Source organism: Sceloporus occidentalis, unplaced genomic scaffold, assembly GCF_023333645.1.
Source record: "Sceloporus occidentalis isolate IW3139 unplaced genomic scaffold, rSceOcc1.0.p SCAF_386, whole genome shotgun sequence".
NCBI classification, from domain to species: domain Eukaryota; kingdom Metazoa; phylum Chordata; class Lepidosauria; order Squamata; family Phrynosomatidae; genus Sceloporus; species Sceloporus occidentalis.
The window spans coordinates 385642-405682 of NW_028317366.1; the positions used below are offsets into that span (position 1 = coordinate 385642).

A 20041-nucleotide genomic window follows, 5' to 3' on the forward strand; every position below is an offset into this window, starting at 1 on the left:
AGTTTCTATCCCCTAAGGACTGTAACGCGATAACAACATGACATTTGTGATAAACTGCTCTCAATGTTTAATTGTTCATTTGCTTCTAGCTCACAATGAGCCAGGGATATCTGGTCCGCTCCCCGTGGAGGTATCAAGTGCTACATCAGAATAACATATAACTCACAATTAGAGAGGAACAATTCCTATTCTGTGTTCTAACAAAACAATGATTAGTATTTTCATTATCAAATCAACATTATTTAAAAATTAAATTTTGACTAAATGTTAATACCTTGGGTGGGATTTAGGAAAATGATTTAAACTATCAAAAAAAAAATTACTATCCCAGGTGATTTGAAGCTTTAATCTTAAATTTCTGGCGTTTATTATATTTCTTATAACCTGTCTACAAATGAATTAATAGATCTTATTTGCAGGTTTAATAATTGCTAATTTTATATTCTCCTTCATGCTGGTTTAAGCTTTTTATTGTTATGGGATCCATATTAAAAATAAAATAAAAAAGTCAGTGCTGTAAACAGGACTTTCATCAATGGGGTAGAACCAGTATCCCTGTAGGGGGTCCAGGCAAGCAGGGGGCCGCGGACTCCATGGTCTGTCACAGGCCCCCAGAATTGAGCCTTACAGACTTTGGGGCCTGATGGTCCTATTTATAGCATAAGGCAGGGCAGTGGGGGGAAACGGGGCAGAGGGATATTTGTACTGGGTCCCAAGATTTCTGATGGTGGCCCCGGCTCTAAACAATACAGTCAGTGGGTGAGCTGGCAGTAAAAGTCAAGCCAGACCACAAGGCTTGGCTTGATGAGCCATGTGCCAGATGGCAAGTCATTGAAAGCATCCATATGGACCAAAAACCCAACGAGAGGAGCCGGAGGGATCCTTTGAGCCAGCTTGGCTCCGGCTCATACTTTGCTTTTTGTGAGCCGACACCGACTCGTCCAGCTATACTTCTCAATCCTTAATACTCAGATCCTCATAAATCATCTGCGTGGGGCAGGGAAAAAGTAGGCAGCCGCCTAGGGTCCAAGAGAGCCATGGGGGTACATAGTGGCTGCCTCAGACATGAGCAGAACACGCGTGTGTCCTTGTTGTTTATCCGCATGCAGGGTTTTCATTGTGTTTATGCTTTGCGTGCAGCTACCTGACACAATACACAGGAGGATTCGCCTTCTCGATGGGTAGCAGCTCGTACCAGCCCTGTTCTGCTGGATTCAGACAAGTCGTTAAAGTCTATGAACTATAATAATAATTAGTCTAAATCAGGGTGCGGCAAAACGCAAGACCTTAAGACGTCTGCGGAGCCGAGAGCTGCTGAGAGACGTCCGATTTCCTTTAAATTTACAAACACCTCCAACGTTTCAAATGACTTTTCTTTCCGATGGACGGATATTTCTTTGATTTACATTAAATCTATAGGTGTCGTGCTCGACTCTTGTCAGTGAAGCTGGTGATGGCGCCCGTGCCGCTTTTTGATCAATATATGTAAATAGGGTTAAAAGAAGAATAATGTATTTTATTTACATAATTTAATATTTTTTTTAAAAATATGTAATTTCTATTCATTTCTGGGCTATAGAAGCCTGTGATATCCTCAAATGCTCTGAGCGCCTAGAGAAAAGCAACATTAGAGGAGGAAAGAGGGACTGTTCCTCCTTAACAGTGACACTTGGATGGTGTATTTATTGTGTGTGTCTGTGTTGCAATATGTCTTCATTTAGTAATCATTGCATTCATTGCACAACCCTCCAGAATAAGAGCAATATATCATTCTCGTGTCCACTGATTTGTTCTAAGTAGGGAATTACATACATATAGCTTCCAAGTATCTACCAGCAGAGGCACAAGTCCTGCAAGGGCAGGAATTATTATGATTTATTGAATAAGAAAGCGCCATCGTATTCCGTGGCGCTGTACAAGGAGACCCCTAAAGCCGACAAATTATTATTTTTTAAATTATTTATTCGCGGCTCACCCACACGATACCCGATGACCTTTTCATCTTCTATTAGAACGCCGCTGCTTCTTAGAAGTCACCAGGAGACGTTCGCATTAAACCCCTGGAGGGGAAGCCCACCCTGAGCCGTCCTTTTATCTCGCCCTTTGTGTATACCGAGTTTCCACCGAATGTCAGAATGCAAATTCATTCATTTTTATTTTTACTCTCCCTTATTCTTGTTCCAAAATAACGATAGGGTTGTTGATCGATGACTGCTTTTTATTTTTTTTATTATTTTTTTTTTATTATTATTTTATTTTTTTATTATTTTATTTCATGTTTTTATTCTTTCATGTACTTGTGTTTCTTTCTTTGTATTTAGTAGACGGATAAGAGCTCTTATCGCCGGCTGCACCTGTGATCTCTGCTTCTGTCACCGGGTAGGAATGGGTTACACAGGTTATTGTGGCTTGGTTAGTAAGCGGCTCGCTTTACGGGGAGGGGCGCCGGTAAGAGTTTGGGAGTTACCCTGTCCCTCGGAGTAAGGTGTGTGAACCCCAGGGACACCGTACAAGGAAACAAGAGGAGGCAGAAAGGGACAAAGCAGGTCGGAGAGGACAGAGAATATCAGAAGCGGCATCGACGGTTAGGGAAGGGGCGGGTCCTTAAGGTGAGACAGGTAACGTATAGGTGAGACAGGTAATGTATAGGTGGGGCAGGTAACGTAAATACTGAAACAGAAAGACAGGGGAGAGGGTGTCCAGGGTTAGGACACGGGACCTCTGCATTTTCTGTTATGGTTGGATTAGCAGGGGTAGAACTAGAAACGTGTGTCTAGAACACGTTGAGAAGACACCAAGGAACCTGGAGAACCTAAAGAACGTGCCACCACTGAGACCACGGAGAGGGGACATCTGGTGCTCCCGGGACACCTGCCTCCAAGCTTTTAATGAATGACAATGTGCCTGAGATATTGCCCGGCCTAGGATCTTCATCTATTCCATGTTTTGGGCAAACGATGACGATAAAGCATGATGTAGGATCTGGGAAGAGATCTCTAAATGAGTTGGGAAGGGAATGACTTCTGGTAACGATACATCACTTGCCAAAACCACATTGCCGAAGAAGAGACGTCGAATGGGGGCGGCCAGGATGTGGGGTCGCCCGCTCTCCATAAAGGCGCTGAAAAGAAACTTCTGGCTGGTTGTCTTGGCCTCCATTCTGTTTCTAGGAGCGTGGATGATCTACGTGAACGTGACGACATATACGGACGGACACCCCATCAACCGAAGTAAGTCACTGGCCAAAAACAAGAAATAGTCTAGATCTTAATAACATCTGATGCCGTCCACCACTGGCTCAGGAGGCGTTTGATTGGGGGGACCCCTGCGCGCATGCCCAGAAAAAGTTTCTATTGTGTTCAATGGGAGCGTTTTCCCTGCCACCGATTGGCTCCTTTAAGCAACTGGTGCTGCAGCTTCTCCTAAAAGTAAGTAATTCTTAATTGAGGAGGCCTCCTAGGACACCAGAATGTCCTCTTAAGAGGTGAAGGAACACACTTAGGGTATTTAATAAAAAATACATATTTTTATTGTATTATATTTTATAAACCCCAAATTTGACAGTATTTGGTGTGATCCCAATGAACTTTCTATTGCACTATTTATTTATATAGAACCACAATTTTTTCTCCCTCCGCCACACATGCAGCCCATGTCGCTAAATGGACGAATTCACATCTTATCCAAATTAAACAGAGCAGATTATGACATTAAGCACGACTCCGAGTAAACATTCGCATCGTTTAGATGAATACCCTTTGTGTGCTGAAGGTGTGGGCAAAAATCCCGCAATAAAATGACCAGGTTTTTAAAATCAAATGCTGGGACATTTTATTTTAATCCTTTTTTTATGTGATTTTAACAAGTTACTGGCAAAGGTGTATACACTGTATTCGAAAGAATAAAAATAAAATGTATCCATAATAAAATGCAATCAAAAGATATGAAGATAACTTCAACAAATATTTTTTATTTATATTTATTATATTTTTATATATATATATATGTATGATATGAAATTATATATATTATGTTAAATTATATATATATTATATATGAAATTATATATCTATATATATCATATTAGATTATATATGAAGTTATATATATCATATTAAATTATATATATTATATGTTAAATTATATATATAATGTTAGATTATATATTAATATATATCATAAAATTATATATATTATGTTAAATTATATATATATATATATATTATATATGAAATTATATATCTATATATTTAATATTATATTATATATGAAATTATACATATATATTATATATGAAATTATATACATATTATATGTTAAATTATATGTCTATATATATCATATTAGATTATATATTAAAATATATATATATATGTATATATAAAATTACATATATATCATATAAAATTATATATATATTATGTTCAATTATATATATATATTATATATAAAATTATATATCTATATATATAATATTATATTATATATTAAATTATATATATATTATATATTAAATTATATATATTATATGTTAAATGATATGTCTATATATATCATATTAGATTATATATTAAAATATATATATATGTATATATTAAATTACATATATCATATTAAATCATATATATTATATTTTAAATGATATATGTATATATATATATATATCATATTATATATTAAATTATATACATATCTATGTATCATATTAAATTATATTTATTATGTTAAATTATATATGTATATATACATCTAGCTTTAAGAGAAGCTGCAGCGCAAAGCCCCCTCCATGGTGCTGATTTTGCATCACCGATTGCCGTTCCCACTGAAATCAATACAAGAGCTTAGTGAGGTTTGGTTTAATGACCGGCTCTGGTGGCAGATTGAGTCCTGCAGCGTGCGGCTACCGGCTGGATATGCCCGGTTTCTCTGACAATATTCCCTTTTTTATGTTTATGGGAGTTAGGTCATCATACCAGGAACTTGAAGGTGAATTTGTAAAGTCGAGTGTAATTTCCCCGAGTGTAGATTTAGTAACTTGAAACCATGAGGGTAGAGAAAGTACATAAAGGTTTGAGCGTTTAATTGTCGGGATTAATGAGGTCACAAAGTGGTGAAAAACTGAGGATTGTAAAGGGGACGCTCATCACACCTCGGCATAGCTAAACGTATTTAGTAAAACTACCTATATCGCACTTTTTTGGCTGTAAATCAGTGTATTTATTTTGGAGATATTTTGGTTTAAAGTTCCTCGCAGGGCAGTTGAGATCTGTATCTGAATATGGGATGACCTGGCCCAGACTGGGGCACCCAAACTCACCAAATGGGCCACTTCATGTTTTAATGTGAGCATAAAAACGTAGGATGTGGCCGGTCATATCCAGCCGTCTGCTGAACTTACAACAGGCGGCCGCTGGCCTTAAAGCAATATGGCCGTCTCATAGCGTTCTCTTCCTTCTCCTCCCCTCACCCTTAGAAAGGCTGCCTGAACCAATCAACAGCAATCAGCAACAATAGACAGGAGAGATAAGCCTTTAGTGGGCGGGGAGAGAGAGGGAAATGGGCAGGAGTGGGCGTGGTCAAATACTGCGACCCAGAGACCTGGAGAAAGAGAGCTGCACCAGGAGACTCTGGGTCAAACCCAAGTAACGATATATAGTTTATTTTAATCTATAAATAAAATGATATAGTAATAATGTAGAATTTTGGGGAAAGTGGCAGATCCACTTTCAGGAACCCGCAGTGACCCCATGCCTGGGCACAATGCACTAGAGGCTCCTTTGTAAAGTCATTTGGAGAGTCCTAGCCCCCCCCCTGGACCTGCGGCCCCCGGATACGTCATTGCTTACATCACTCATCAAAAGAAAGGAGAAGTAGAGATAACGAAACAAGCGCCAAAAGAATCTCGAAGATGAGGAAAATCAGGAACTCGTTATTTTATACAAATTGACATCTAGCGTTATCGGCGTTAACCATTTAACGCTACGAGGGTCTATTCGTTTTAATGCAACATCATTAATGACCGGCTGACTGTTCCGTCCCGTCTGAGGTCGGGATTCTGCCGTTCTCATCCCTTTTGTCTCATCCTCAGGGTACAGCAGCTGGGTCGAGTTGGGCAAAGCTCTCGCACTCAATAATATTCCCGACACGGACCGCAAAGTGGAGTTTTACAAACCCGCCAAACAGCACGAGCTGGTAAGAAACCATATATTCTACGAGATTACCAAACATAGAGCCTCTCAGTGTTTGTCTCAGTCTTTTACCCCAATGCCCAGGCGAAGGGGCAGATTCTCGGGGGTCTCGCAGTCTCGCAGACTCCTGCTTTCCGATGTTCTGCCAAGAGATACAATGTAGCGAGCATAAGGGCAACTGATCCAAGAACGCCTGCGCCGCTGAGACTTCCCGGGCGAGAAGGGTCACCAGCATATCTGGGAACGTCTCCGGTTTTCCGGGTTAAGACCCGAACCCTCCGGGTCTTACAAAAATACAACTAATTCATTAAGCGATACTAATAAAACCAATCACGATTCTTCCCTTATATACATCCAAAATGTGTACTTTTACATATACACCCACTGGCCACTTTATTAGGTACCCCTCGCTAGTACCGGGTTGGACCCCCTTTTTGACTTCATTCTTCGGGGCGTACTTTCTACAAGGTGCTGGAAACAGAGATTTTGGTCCGTATGGACATGATGACATCACACAGTCTATCCATGATGCGAATCTCCCGTCCCCCGCATCCCAGAGGTGATCTATTGGATTGGGATCCGGTGACTGCGGAGGCCGTTGGAGTTCAGTGACCTCATCGCCATCTTCAAGAGACCAGTTTGGGATGATGTGATTTGTGACGCGGTGCGTTATCCTGCCGGAGGATGGGGACGCTGCGGTCATAAAGGGATGGACATGGTCAGTGTGGGGGGTGTTAGAACGCCCGTTACGCTAACCAGAGTTTTCTACTAGTGACCTGGAGAAGCAGATCATTCCGGGGGTCTCCTCCGGGTATGTTTATGGACCCGGTACATGCGTTGCTGTGTTTTGGGGACTTTTCTTCGATTCCTGTGTACCGGATAACGGCGCCCTCGTGTCCGCAAATCCCGAAAGATACGCGACACGGTGCTCAGAGCCTTCATGGATCCCTATAGTCAGATATCTGTCGTATCCCGTGGCGTGTTCGGCCCGTGTGTTTGTAGCTCCCACAGGCCAGATGTCTCTCTCTCCGTGACATGAGATTTGTGGCTTCAAGGTTATAACGCCCACCTCTTCCTAATCCGCTGCGGGGACGCCGTGGTCCGGGCCGCGCTCCCTACCTGTACAGAGCGGTGGAAGGTTAAAGCTCTGCCCCTACTCATTTTATATCATATTTATTATTATTTATTATTTTATGTAGCGCCATCATATTCCGCAGCTCTGTACGATGGGTAAACATGACATAAGAAGTAATCTATAACATAACAATACAACTTACAGAAACTAGAAGTAAGGAGGGCCCGGCACAACCCAGCTTACAATCTATTATGTCGCAGCCCTTTAAGTAAATAGAGATAAATGCACAATAAAGTGACTCCACAGCCCTCCGGCAATCATAGAGGAGCCTAGAAAACATTACATAATAATTTAGAGATATAGACAGTGCTGTATTGACCTTGGGAGCGGCCCCCTGCCTCTCCTCGTTCAGCCCCCCCAGTCCCCTTCACCTCCACGGTCAGCGTCTCCGATTCAATAAAAGGCACTGACTGAGTGAGTTTAATGTGATGATACCTGGGAACGTTTGGGCTCCGGCTACCCGGAGAATACCCCTGAGGCACACGGACACGACTGCCCTCTGACGTCTGTGGGCATTCAGCGCTGGGGTTATTACTGTATACAGCACTGGACGTTACATCGCTGGGGGGCTATATTATTGTATACAGCGCTGGGGGGTTATATTACTGTATACAGCGCTGGGGGGTTATATTACTGTATACAGCGCTGGGGGGTTATATTACTGTATACAGCGCTGGGGGGGTATTACTGTATACAGCAATGGGAGGTTATATTACTGTATACAGCGCTGGAGGTTATATTACTGTATACAGCGCTGGGGGGTTATATTACTGTATACAGCGCTGGGGGGTTATATTACTGTATACAGCGCTGGGGGTTATATTACTGTATACAGCGCTGGGGGGGTTATATTACTGTATACAGCGCTGGGGGTTATATTACTGTATACAGCGCTGGGGGGTTATATTACTGTATACAGCGCTGGGGGGTTATATTACTGTATACAGCGCTGGGGGGTTATATTACTGTATACAGCGCTGGGGTGGTATTACTGTATACAGCGCTGGGAGGTTATATTACTGTATACAGCGCTGGGGGTTATATTACTGTATACAGCGCTGGGGGGTTATATTACTGTATACAGCGCTGGGGGGTTATATTACTGTATACAGCGCTGGGGGGTTATATTACTGTATACAGCGCTGGGGGGTTATATTACTGTATACAGCGCTGGGGGTTATATTACTGTATACAGCGCTGGGGGTTATATTACTGTATACAGCGCTGGGGGTTATATTACTGTATACAGCGCTGGGGGGTTATATTACTGTATACAGCGCTGGGGGGGTATTACTGTATACAGCAATGGGAGGTTATATTACTGTATACAGCGCTGGAGGTTATATTACTGTATACAGCGCTGGGGGGTTATATTACTGTATACAGCGCTGGGGGGTTATATTACTGTATACAGCGCTGGGGGTTATATTACTGTATACAGCGCTGGGGGGGTTATATTACTGTATACAGCGCTGGGGGTTATATTACTGTATACAGCGCTGGGGGGTTATATTACTGTATACAGCGCTGGGGGGTTATATTACTGTATACAGCGCTGGGGGGTTATATTACTGTATACAGCGCTGGGGGGGTATTACTGTATACAGCGCTGGGAGGTTATATTACTGTATACAGCGCTGGGGGGTTATATTACTGTATACAGCGCTGGGGGGGTTATATTACTGTATACAGCGCTGGGGGGTTATATTACTGTATACAGCGCTGGGGGGGTTATATTACTGTATACAGCGCTGGGGGTTATATTACTGTATACAGCGCTGGGGGTTATATTACTGTATACAGCGCTGGGGGGTTATATTACTGTATACAGCGCTGGGGGTTATATTACTGTATACAGCGCTGGGGGGGTTATATGACTGTATACAGCGCTGGGGGGTTATATTACTGTATACAGTGCTGGGGGTTATATTACTGTATACAGCGCTGGAGGTTATATTACTGTATACAGCGCTGGGGGGTTATATTACTGTATACAGCGCTGGGGGTTATATTATTACTGTATACAGTGCTGGGGGGTTATATTACTGTATACAGCGCTGAGGGGTTATATTACTGTATACAGCGCTGGGGGTTATATTACTGTATACAGCGTTGAGGGGTTATATTACTGTATACAGCGCTAGGGGTTGTTACTGTATACAGCGCTGGGGGTTATATTACTGTATACAGTGCTGGGGGGTTATATTACTGTATACAGCGCTAGGGGTTGTTACTGTATACAGCGCTGGGGGGGGTTATATTACTGTATACAGCGCTGGGGGTTATATTATATACAGCACTGCGGTTATAGTCAAGGAAATGTTTCTTTTTCTATAGGAGATCATTTTGAAGGCTTGTTAACCATTTATCGACTGATGGGTTTCTCTTCTTTATACCACAGCCCACAAGTCCTGGAAATCATACCTGGAATCACTCCGTCCCGTGGAGACCAGAGGTAAACCAAAAGCAAATAGCTTGTTTCAAATACAGGAGCCTCATAAGGATCTGACTTTGTGACATCAATTAATGCTAAAACGGAGTAAAGCACCAACGCATTGAAAGCCAAAAAAATATCCACGGGAAAAGAACCTGCAGGGCAGCATAAAGATAGGATGCAGTAATGAGCAAAAATACTTTTATTACTGGTTTCAGGTTAAAAGTAACTTTTCAAAATTTTTTATGCTGTTTTCTTTTTTCAAAACATTTCATTTACATTTACTAAACACCTCGACTCCTTATCATACTGCCTGTGGGGAAAAATAGAATGGCTCGGTCTTAATCACCCAGCCAGACACTCTGACTAGTCTATGTAGGAATGGACTTCATTAGCATTGCCATAAAGCATCTATTGTTACTAAAAAAGGGCACTCCTAAGCTGAAAATATGCTATTCATCAGTATTTATACAAATTCTGAGCATCCCCCCCCCCCTGTGATCAGGTATTCTGTATTCTTCCTGGGTGTGCGGAACACAAGGACAATACCTCTTTTATGCATTTTGGTTAATCCTCCACTGAACCCCTAACCCCCGTACGGATTTTGTCCCAGGACTCGGGTATCAATCGCATTATTTAGACTCTGGTTACCAAATCCAACTTTTTTCATCAGAAAAGCTTTAACTTACAAAGCGCACCTTTTTTTTCACCTAAAGGTTCCAAGCATGCAAGAAATCAACGTTTAAAAAAAAAGATGTTTTTGAACGTTGTAACCATTTAATACCGGAAATTCCGGCTCAACGCAGGATCAGCCAACTTCCCTTACGATCCAAGCTAGTAGATGGTTCTGAACAATGAATGATCCAGAAATCCACACTTTTATGGTCTATATTATTATTATTATTATTAATTTATTATGAATGCCCCATAAAAGAAAAGCATATTGTTATTATTTTATTGTTTAATGTAGCGCCATCATATTCCGCGGTGCTGTACAAATGCATTACGACCTTTTCTGCGTTTGCAGTTTAGGGGTCGCGTAAACCTCCACGTGTTTGAAGACTGGTGTGGAAGCTCCGTCAAACAGCTCAGACGTAATCTGCATTTCCCCCTCTATCCTCACGTGAGTGCCCGCTGGAAACACAGTCCCGTCTTATCATTATAGTAGGGAGAAGATAAGCAGGGGCGGGGAGTGGGTGTGGCCACACACCACCCTGTCCCCGCCCCTTCAGAGAAAGCTGACCCAGAGTAGCCGGGCTTCTCCCAGAGACTCCGGGTCAAACCCAGATCAAGATTCTTGCTCACGTTTCAAAAGTTGTGGTTGAAGGGGGGGAATCACACAGCCCATAACCGGCTCAAATTCTACTCTAACTATTTGTGGCTGGTGAATTTTATCCATTTTTATTTACCTTTTGCACTTTCACATCAGAAGAATAGGTTGATACACAGTCATGCCAGAAGGTTCTAAAAGGACCGGCCTTGAGACACTTAAAATATTAACCCTTTGATTGCCCGTCACAAAGATTCCATTGTAGCGATCCCTAAAAGTTCTAATAATAGTCCCGAAAAACCATGACTTGCCGGAAAGGTAAAAGATGTTCCCAATGAAATAATTTTTTTTGGTTTATTCAAACAGGAATAAAGTGTTGGGGAAAAAAAGCATAAAATGGATTTTTCAGATTAAATCATTAAATCAGCGCCGGGCTGTGTGATCCCGAGAATCTGCCCCGTTCACCCTAATACGCCAAGACTTTGGGGGTTAACCTCTGAACGTTCCAGGGTTACGCTGCACAAAATCTTTGCCATTGGCTCCAGGACCGGCTTATTTAAAAAAAAAAAAAAAAAAGTTACCGGGAATGGCAAATATTTAAACGAAAGGAAAAAAAAAACAGGGTTATGTACACGGCTGGCTGCGGATACCGCTTTCCAGGATTTATTTGATTGTATCCTGATACATATATTATTTAAGCGTGCAAACCATGCGCTGATACAAGATCCTGTTTAAATAGCTAACACCGGTCCTTTCTCTTGCCAGAGTCGTACCTCGATCAGTAAGATGGCTGTCACCCCCCAGTGGACAAACTATGCATTGCGCATATTTGGATACCTGCATCCACCCACCGACGGTGAGATACAACCTAACACATAAACTATTATTACCCACCCCCTAAACTTGGGGGGACGGGGTGCAGATATCTACATAACCAGGGACCTGTCTTCATTTTAAGACTTTTCTTAGCAGAAAGCGCCGATTTCTTGAATGCAGCGACTGTCTGCAATGGCACCGGCTAAAAATAAACAAAAAACATTAAAATTGACGATGCGCAAAATTAACAATAACTGTAGCACACGTCACGAACGACTGGTGCAAAAGGAGAAGACGTCGCTGCTCTTGTGAGCTTACAATCTACTGGAACGTTGAGGGAGAACGAGGCAAAAAGAGATGTTCTAGATTATTTTTTTTATGACATTAATGAATACACTTTAATGGAAACATTTAGCCAGGTTTAGTTACTTTTAAGGAATAGCAGTTTCAAATCTTATTGTAACATAGAAGGGTTTGTTGACCCCCCCCCCCAGATGTTAATAGTCACAGTTTTCCAACGAAGCCCCGGCTTTAGAGAATTAACCCCTTGAGTTTTCCTGCAGGGGACTTCCAGTTCGGGGTATCTTCAGATGACAACTCAGAGTTCTGGCTCAGCGAGGATGAAACAGTTGGAAAGTTGCAGCTTCTGTGCCGAGTTGGTCCGGTACGGTCATTAAAACCCGTCTGTCCGCGTTACCCACGATAACGTTACCCGTGATTTCACAATTGTGCGTCTCCGTGTCCTCCACAGCCTGGAAATCAGTGGACAGCCCCGGGAGAGTTTAATAAATTCCAAAGTCAGAGGTCCGGGTTTGTAAGGTGAGATCCGGGGGTAGCCGATGTCCAAGGTCCTTGTCTTACTGCATTGTGTGAAACGATAGACTGTCTCAGTCTTAATCACCCAGACAGACCACCTGGGCATCAAAGGTTTGTGGGCAACGGACTTCATTAAATATCTGGGTCTTATAAAGCGCCAACACATACTCCAGTGTTGTACAAAAGGGAGATGAAACACGGAAAAGCGATGATGATCTCTGATGGCAGGTTCCATGCTTTCTGTGTGGGTTCTCGAGCAGTTCTCAAAGTTCTCGGTGGTCTCCTCCGCAGGTTGTCGGCATCACGGAGATACTACTTCGAGCTGCTGCACAAACAGGATGACACAGGAACAGACCACGTGGAGTTGGGGGTGAGAGAAATCTCTATTGAAGAGATCAAAAGCTTTTAGGGTTTCATCGTAATCAATAAGCAGAACCGGAATAACCAAAACAGCAATTTAATTCGAGATATTAGTGGATACTGTGCATGAAATAACTCAGGAATTGAAGGGATTGCTCTACCTGGAGAGCTTTCTCCCACTCGCCTAGTCCAAAGGGCTTTATTCACTAAAGTGGGAGTTTCAAGAGAGCTGATGTTCACATCGACTTCACTATACGCTACAACGGTCCGACCCCAGGGAGCTTCTCCTGCTAGGTTGGCCCCCAAGGTAAAACAGTGAGATTCAACAATGGCGGTATAGCACCAAGGCGGCAATTGAACTATGCATTGTGCAGGGCCAGCTCAGTCTTTACTAGACCTTCATAATGCATCCAATGAGTGGAGACCATGACGCTCTCAGGCCAACTCCAGTTCTAGCGAGTAAAATGTGTTTGCTTCTGTCGCTTGCAGTGGCGTCTGTCTGGAGTCGGCTCTCCCTTCACTCTCATAGACTCTCAATTCCTGTCGCTTTACTCCGGTAAGTTCATTCGCTTGCCCGTGGTCATCCCATTTAATTTAATTTATTTGTTTATATATTTTTTTTATATCCCTAATTCGTTCTTCGTCCGTTAGATGAGTCTCACCTTCCCCTCGGAGACACATCTTTCATTCCGTTGACCTCTGCGAGCCACCCCAGTCTCTGCTCCGGCGCTCACCCCGCAGACATGCTGAAACCCGACCCACGAGACGACATTTATAAAGGTGAGCGGCTTTCTAGTTTACTAACGGCCACCCCGTAACCTGCGTTGGTTATAAATCTGAATGTTTTCCGTATGTTGCTCAAATATGGTTCCCAATATTCTATAAGGGAAGAACCAAACTAGATCCCTCAACAATCAAAGTTGTAGATGACCCAAGTTTATTGAAAACCTGGCCCCATTTCCAGCCGGTTTCTGCCGTCCCGCATTAATCATTGAGTTAGATCATTTTATGAATTGTGTGCATTTGTCGCCTTTCGGACGTTCTGGTGAATCGCCCTTTTTTTATGTTTCAGTTCCACTGCTCAGCATGAAGCGACTTCGTAGCGTTCTGCCCTCCTGCCCTTACAAGCCCAGCTACCTAGTCACGGGATACCCGCTACAGCGATACCAGGGGCTGCAGTTTGTAAGTGACTGACCGCAAAGGGGCCAAACTAGAAAGACCCCCCCCTCCAAAAAAAAAAAAAAAACATACTAGGGTCTACGGTGTATGGATAAAACAGGGTCTACGGTGGCTTGCGGTGGGGTGAGGGCAATGGATCTGGTGACGATGGCCATCAGAGAGACCAGAAATAGTGATGGGGTAAATCCGTAGAGGAACGCACGTCACGTATATGAGAAGTAAGAATGTTTAACGTTGTTTTCCCAGGTTCATCTCACGTATGTCTATCCTAATGATTATACTCGGCTGAGCCACATGGAAAAGGAGAATCCTTGTATGTACCAAGAACATCTGCGATACAATGACAGGTAGGCTTCTTACATTATATCTGAATAACAAGAATAACAAATATCGCTCTAAACGCTGTGTTCGACTTCACAGGTATAAATATAACAGGTACATGAAAATGGAAGCCCCAGAAAATCAAGGTACGTGAGAGCTGGCAGGCTGGGGTTATTGGGAGCTGGAGCCGAACGGGTTAATCAGTTCTATATTTCTGATATTACAGGAGGAGATGACGATTATAACCCCTCTGACTTTCAGTATGAAGACATGCAGGATGGTGAGAAGGAGGCAGAAGAGCCCAGGGACGATACATATGACAATAATGTTCTAATAAAGCATAGGAAGCTTTTTGGGGAGTCAGGGGTTAAAGTTAAAGCGGAATCCAGGGCAAAGGAGTTACTAGAAAAACAGAGAAAAGTCAATTCTTCAGATCCATCTCAGAGCGGGACTGAGCGGTCCCCGAACAGCCTTGAGAAAAGGCAAACGCTACATGGAACGTCCAGCGATGTTAATGCCCGACCTCCATCCAACGGGCAAGACTCACGATCCATGAGACTTGGGAAGAATAAAAACATTACACCCCCAGGCACAAGGCATGTTTCCCAAGTTCACAGGCAGACCACCTACCAAGGAGCAGGTCGAGGGGGTAAAAAAGTGGACTGGGATGGTGAAGAGCCGCAGAAGAACAACAGAAGGGGAGCAAGTGAGGATATATTGGATGGGCAAGGGTTCGTATTAAGTATGGATCATCCGTTGAGTACTAGTGAGAGGATGAGGCTTTCACAAGTAGGGAAACAGCAAGAATCGATCAATGAGACACATAAGACGTTGGGTAAAGAAACCATTGGTCCCCCATTGACTGTAGGGACAAGGAGTAAGGAGCCCAGGCTGAGACAACAGGCGAAAAGGAGGGGAAAGCCGATGTCTCAACATGGAGAAGTAGTCAACCAAGTGTCTAAACCAGTTAATGGATGGGAGGAACTTTTGAAAATGCAAAAGAGAAATGGGCAGATGTTTGAGCGAAGCGATAGGGAAACACAGAACCCTAGAACTAGACAGGGTAGAAGAGAGGAGCATGAACACGTTGGAATGGGAAGGCAGAGGCTTAAAAATGGTGGGATGAAAAGATATGGTCCTGTAAAAGGTGAGAGTAGAATAGAGTGGTCTGAACGGGGTTATGGGAAAAGACAAGGTCTTAGAAACTCTCAGGGTGGTGGAAAAGAGTCTGAACAAAGGAACAAGGAAAGAAGGGGCCTTGGACAGACTGAGGGTAGGAGACAGATGTTTGAAGAACTTGAAAGGAGAAAACAAACTGTCAGACAAGGTGAAGATGTCAATCGGGGGTTAGGAAACAGCAAGCAGGGTGTGAAGGACAGGAGTAAACCAGATACAAGAAGAAGACTAGAGCCTGATCAGGTTATGGACCCTAACTATAACAGTTTATCGGTTGTGGAGCTGGAAAAGGTGATTAATGTTGAGCAATTCAATCAGGATGAGGATAGTCCTCAGTATGAGGAGGAGGAAGAAGTGGAGGATGAAATGGACTACCCATTTGTCTTTGAGGAGCCAGTCAGCTGGAACAGGACTTTTAGTGTGGGTCGGACGGATTTCCAGGTCGTGCGCTCTGACTTCATCGACCTTCAATGTAACACGTCCGGGAATCTGATGCTGAGACAACGGGAGGCGATGAGCGTCACCAGAGCCTTCATGAAGAAACTGGACCAGCGATATCGAGGGTAAGGACTGGGGCAAGTAGACAGAGTGGGTGCAATCAAAATGTAAGGATCAAAAAAGTAGGTGCCGCATCAAAGAGAGAACATTATGGTATTAGGGGGCAAGTACAGTTCTTGTTACTTTATACGTTTTATAAGTCAATGTGGGAAAAAGGACGAGTTGGTGGAGCTTCTATGTCACCCTTTAACAAGGTGTTCCAGTCTAGTGTCTGGTGTTTTCTTTTGAGGGGTAACAAGATGCACATTGATGGATGGCAGGGTATTTTAAAATGCTACTTGAGAGGCTTGTTATTAAAGTCCGTTCTTTCCCTTTCCGCTGGGTGGAGGATCTACCAACTCTGGCGCATTGTTAACGTAGAGAGGCACCTGGACTACGTACGAGGGACTCGTTACTTTCTGGAGCTGGAGTTGAAGGACCGCTTCAACCGCATCCTACGTTTCTCTCAGTATGTTTTTGCCCCTGGTTGGAATGACGTTTCTCCGGAGGACCGAGAAGATGAGAGGGGGATGAGGAACATGATGTGGGGTTCACGCAGAAGGCTTATGGGAGCCGAAGAACGAATGGAGTTGTGTTGGCCATCTGGACTAACCTGGAACCCACAAGCCACAGTCTACTTTATTGTGCCAGGTGAGGGGGGTGTGTGATTGTCCAATAGAAACATGGAGTCAGTCGTTGGTCTTGTCTTAGATTCGGGAGCCATATTCCCCCACTCTGTGAACCTCTACCACTTCTGCTGGGAGGCTGTTCTATTTATCCACCTATGAACGTGATGCATTTCATCTTAATCATCTACTAACGTTCTTTTCTTCCCTTAGTTAAGAACCAAGCACGCTGGGTGCAGAAGTTTATCTGGGATATGGAGGCTCTGTACAAGACGACGTCCGATGCCAGGTTCAGCGTTATCGTTGTGGATTTCAATAGCACAGACTTGGACGTAAAGAGTGCTCTGAAACAGTCGCACATCCCCAGGTGATCCCGTGTGCTGGTCGATGCCCCTGTACAGTCAGCAACGCTGAATAGAATTATTATAATTAACTAAACCGCGAGGGGTTAATTCACTTCGCATTTAGTGGGCTAAAGAGTAGATGGCATCGTAGAGAAGATCGTAAAGAGATTATTTAAAGAGAGGTGTTTAATGGACCACCCTCCGAAGAGCTGGTAGATGCTACAATCGTCCCGTTTTCTCCTTCTCTGACCGGCCATCTCTCCTCTCTGTCCACTTCTCTCTCCAGTTATGAGATTATAACCCTCGACGGGAACTTTGAGCGTTCCGCGGGACTACAGGCTGGAGTTAACCTGGTAAAGGTGAGTGACGGACATCCATATGTCAGGATGACCCGTGACTACATCATGAGCGCAACCAAAAAGATGACAAACCAAAGCCCATGGAATAAAACACAAACAGAAGCAATAATGACCGATAGACGATCATGGAGGGCATCCAGTTGGGTATAAAAGGACTTGTTAACCCTGTTGCCTGGGTGAGCTCTTTACGATATGGAGCATGATATATGTCTAACATAGACATAGACAGGGCTGCGAGAAGAGGCTACCTGGGAAGTGGTGGTCGGAGCCACTGTTGATCTCAGCCACCTGCTAGTTAGTAGAACTTGCCCCAAATTCTTGCTCCTGTTGGATTTGGATGTTTTTATAACTGCTAAGTGGTTACTATGATTCCAGATCCCCAATAACGCTTCATAATGTCATTCCTTACTCCAGGACCCGCACAGCATCTTTTTCCTGTGTGACCTTCACATGCACTTCCCCCCGTCCATCATTGATTTGGTGCGCACACACACGGTGGAGGGCAAGATGGTTTTCGCACCTATAGTGATGAGGCTGAACTGCGGAGCGTCCGCTTGCTGGCCCGACGGTAAGTATGTTCCACGGGGTTTAATGCACAGGACCATCGGGGAACACATTAACTAAAGGACTGTCCAAAGTATCATAAACCGCAACATTATTATTATTATTAATTCATATTTATTGATCTATATAGCGCCTCATATTCTGAAGTGTTGTACAAAGGGGAGAGAAATAACCTCATCCTACATATAATTTGATGGCGGATACGTACCATTTGGGCCATCTAGCCTGCCTCAATCAGTCTTTGGTCTTGCCGTAGGTTCAGGTTTATGTCTATCGCATGCATGTTTAGACTAACATCTACCGCTTCTACTGGAATGGTGTTCCATTGATCTACCACTCTGCTCCTAATTTGTCTCCGCTACCCACCCCACCTACACACATTGTATCATCCAGGACCTCCTTGTCAGTTCCTGAGGACCACTGGTGGTTTTACGAGACCCTTGTCTACAGCGTATAATGGCCGGCTTACTCAAACCGGGGTCCCAATAACTCTTTTTGTTTGGGGCCCCAAAAAGCTAGCGTTACACCCCTATAATATTCTATTAAAGCTCAGTCCAAGGCATTGAGTGTTCAATACTTCATTCTTCATGTTTCAATGTGATGATGGACGAGTATGACCCTGGAGATAAAGGACAAGCGATCTCTGCCGTGGTCCTCTATTTGGCTGGCTGAGCATCATGGAGTTGTAGAATTTTCACCCACGTATCGTTTCATTAGATGATTGTGTTGTGGATGCAGGTTATTGGGAAGTTAATGGATTTGGACTGTTGGGAATCTATAAATCAGACCTGGATCGTATCGGAGGAATGAACACGGCGGAATTTCGGGAGCGGTGGGGGGGAGAAGACTGGGAGCTGCTGGACAGGTGAGGAACGTTCTCATCATCAGAGGGCAACCAGGGATGGAGGGCCTGACGCCCAACCAGCAAAGCGTGCGAAAGGCTGGCGTGTCGGGGTGTAGCGTTATCACACATTCCGTTACAAACGCTCTTTAAACTATTGTTACATTGTTGCACAATGTATCATTTCTGGAAAAAATCAACCCAAAATCTGAAGGCTGTTTTTGCACGAATCAGTGACACCGTTAAGGAGACACCGGCAGACAGTCTCGCCTGACTACATTGCTGTAAATAATTCCATAATAATTGAAATAAGTTCTTCGGAAGCAATATATAAGTGTAATGATTTTTATAGGTTTTTGCCTTTTTTTTTTAGGCTGGCTTCGTAAATCGGATTAAATATTTTGAAGTTCGCATCAATACGGTTAACCCTTCTTCTTTCAGGATTCTTCAAGCCGGTCTGGAAGTTGAGCGTCTTGCCGTTAGAAACTTTTTCCACCATTTCCATTCAAAGCGTGGCATGTGGAACCGACGTCAGGCGCCAGGAGGGCAATGACATCATAGATCATAATGTTGTCATCCGTGGTGGTTGAAGTGTATGCAGCTATCGATCTCAGTTAACTCTTTAGGTTTCTGCTACAAGGTGAAGGAATCAGAGATACCTGAGATAGGGTTGATGGGTATCAATATAGGGTTAATTGGTACCTTTTAACATCGCCAAAAAGTGACCTTATGTGTTCCGAACAGAGATCAGGTGATGGCCCTTTCAACGGGACTCCTCCACGGCTTGGGTGGTCTTAGATATTTTCATACCAGCCTGTCCAGCACTGCTAGACTATGGATACAAAGGAATGGAGATGCAAAAGGGGAGATTAATCTCGAAACCATTAACCCCTGAGTAGGGAGTGTGTTATGAACAGCACCGGGTTTCTAGTTTTCATTGAAAAAAAAAAAAACTAAACGGGAAGCTTTATGTGTTTGAGCGATGCGCGTGCGTTTATTATTCTAGCTTTTATCATTTTATATGAAGGGTTAATTTCACTTTGGACAATATGAGTTCTTAACCTGTAATACAGAG

At 43.4% G+C, this 20041-nt stretch overlaps 1 protein-coding gene across 1 annotated transcript; it reads left to right on the forward strand.

Annotated features, from left to right (window-relative positions):
* Positions 1 to 3076: 3076 nt before the first annotated feature.
* Positions 3077 to 19519, forward strand: LOC149273320 (beta-1,4-N-acetylgalactosaminyltransferase 3-like). The gene is made up of 19 exons (XM_089506474.1): positions 3077 to 3230; positions 6089 to 6192; positions 10728 to 10880; positions 11793 to 11883; positions 12407 to 12507; positions 12595 to 12662; positions 12951 to 13029; positions 13509 to 13575; positions 13671 to 13799; positions 14092 to 14201; positions 14445 to 14545; positions 15962 to 15986; positions 16038 to 16258; positions 16582 to 16883; positions 17072 to 17225; positions 17489 to 17561; positions 17976 to 18129; positions 18864 to 18990; positions 19408 to 19519. Exons 1-19 carry the CDS (start codon positions 3077 to 3079, stop codon positions 19517 to 19519), a joined length of 2325 nt encoding a protein of 774 aa, XP_089362600.1.
* The last annotated feature ends 522 nt before the right edge of the window (positions 19520 to 20041 follow it).

Excerpts from the sequence above, each read along its gene's own strand:
- LOC149273320 (XM_089506474.1), top strand. The coding sequence starts at position 3,077 with ATGGGGGCGGCCAGGATGTGGGGTCGCCCGCTCTCCATAAAGGCGCTG. Across the intron at positions 13,576-13,670 it reads ATTCCTGTCGCTTTACTCCG|ATGAGTCTCACCTTCCCCTC; the intron begins GTAAGTTCATTC and ends TTCGTCCGTTAG. Across the intron at positions 18,130-18,863 it reads GTCCGCTTGCTGGCCCGACG|GTTATTGGGAAGTTAATGGA; the intron begins GTAAGTATGTTC and ends TTGTGGATGCAG.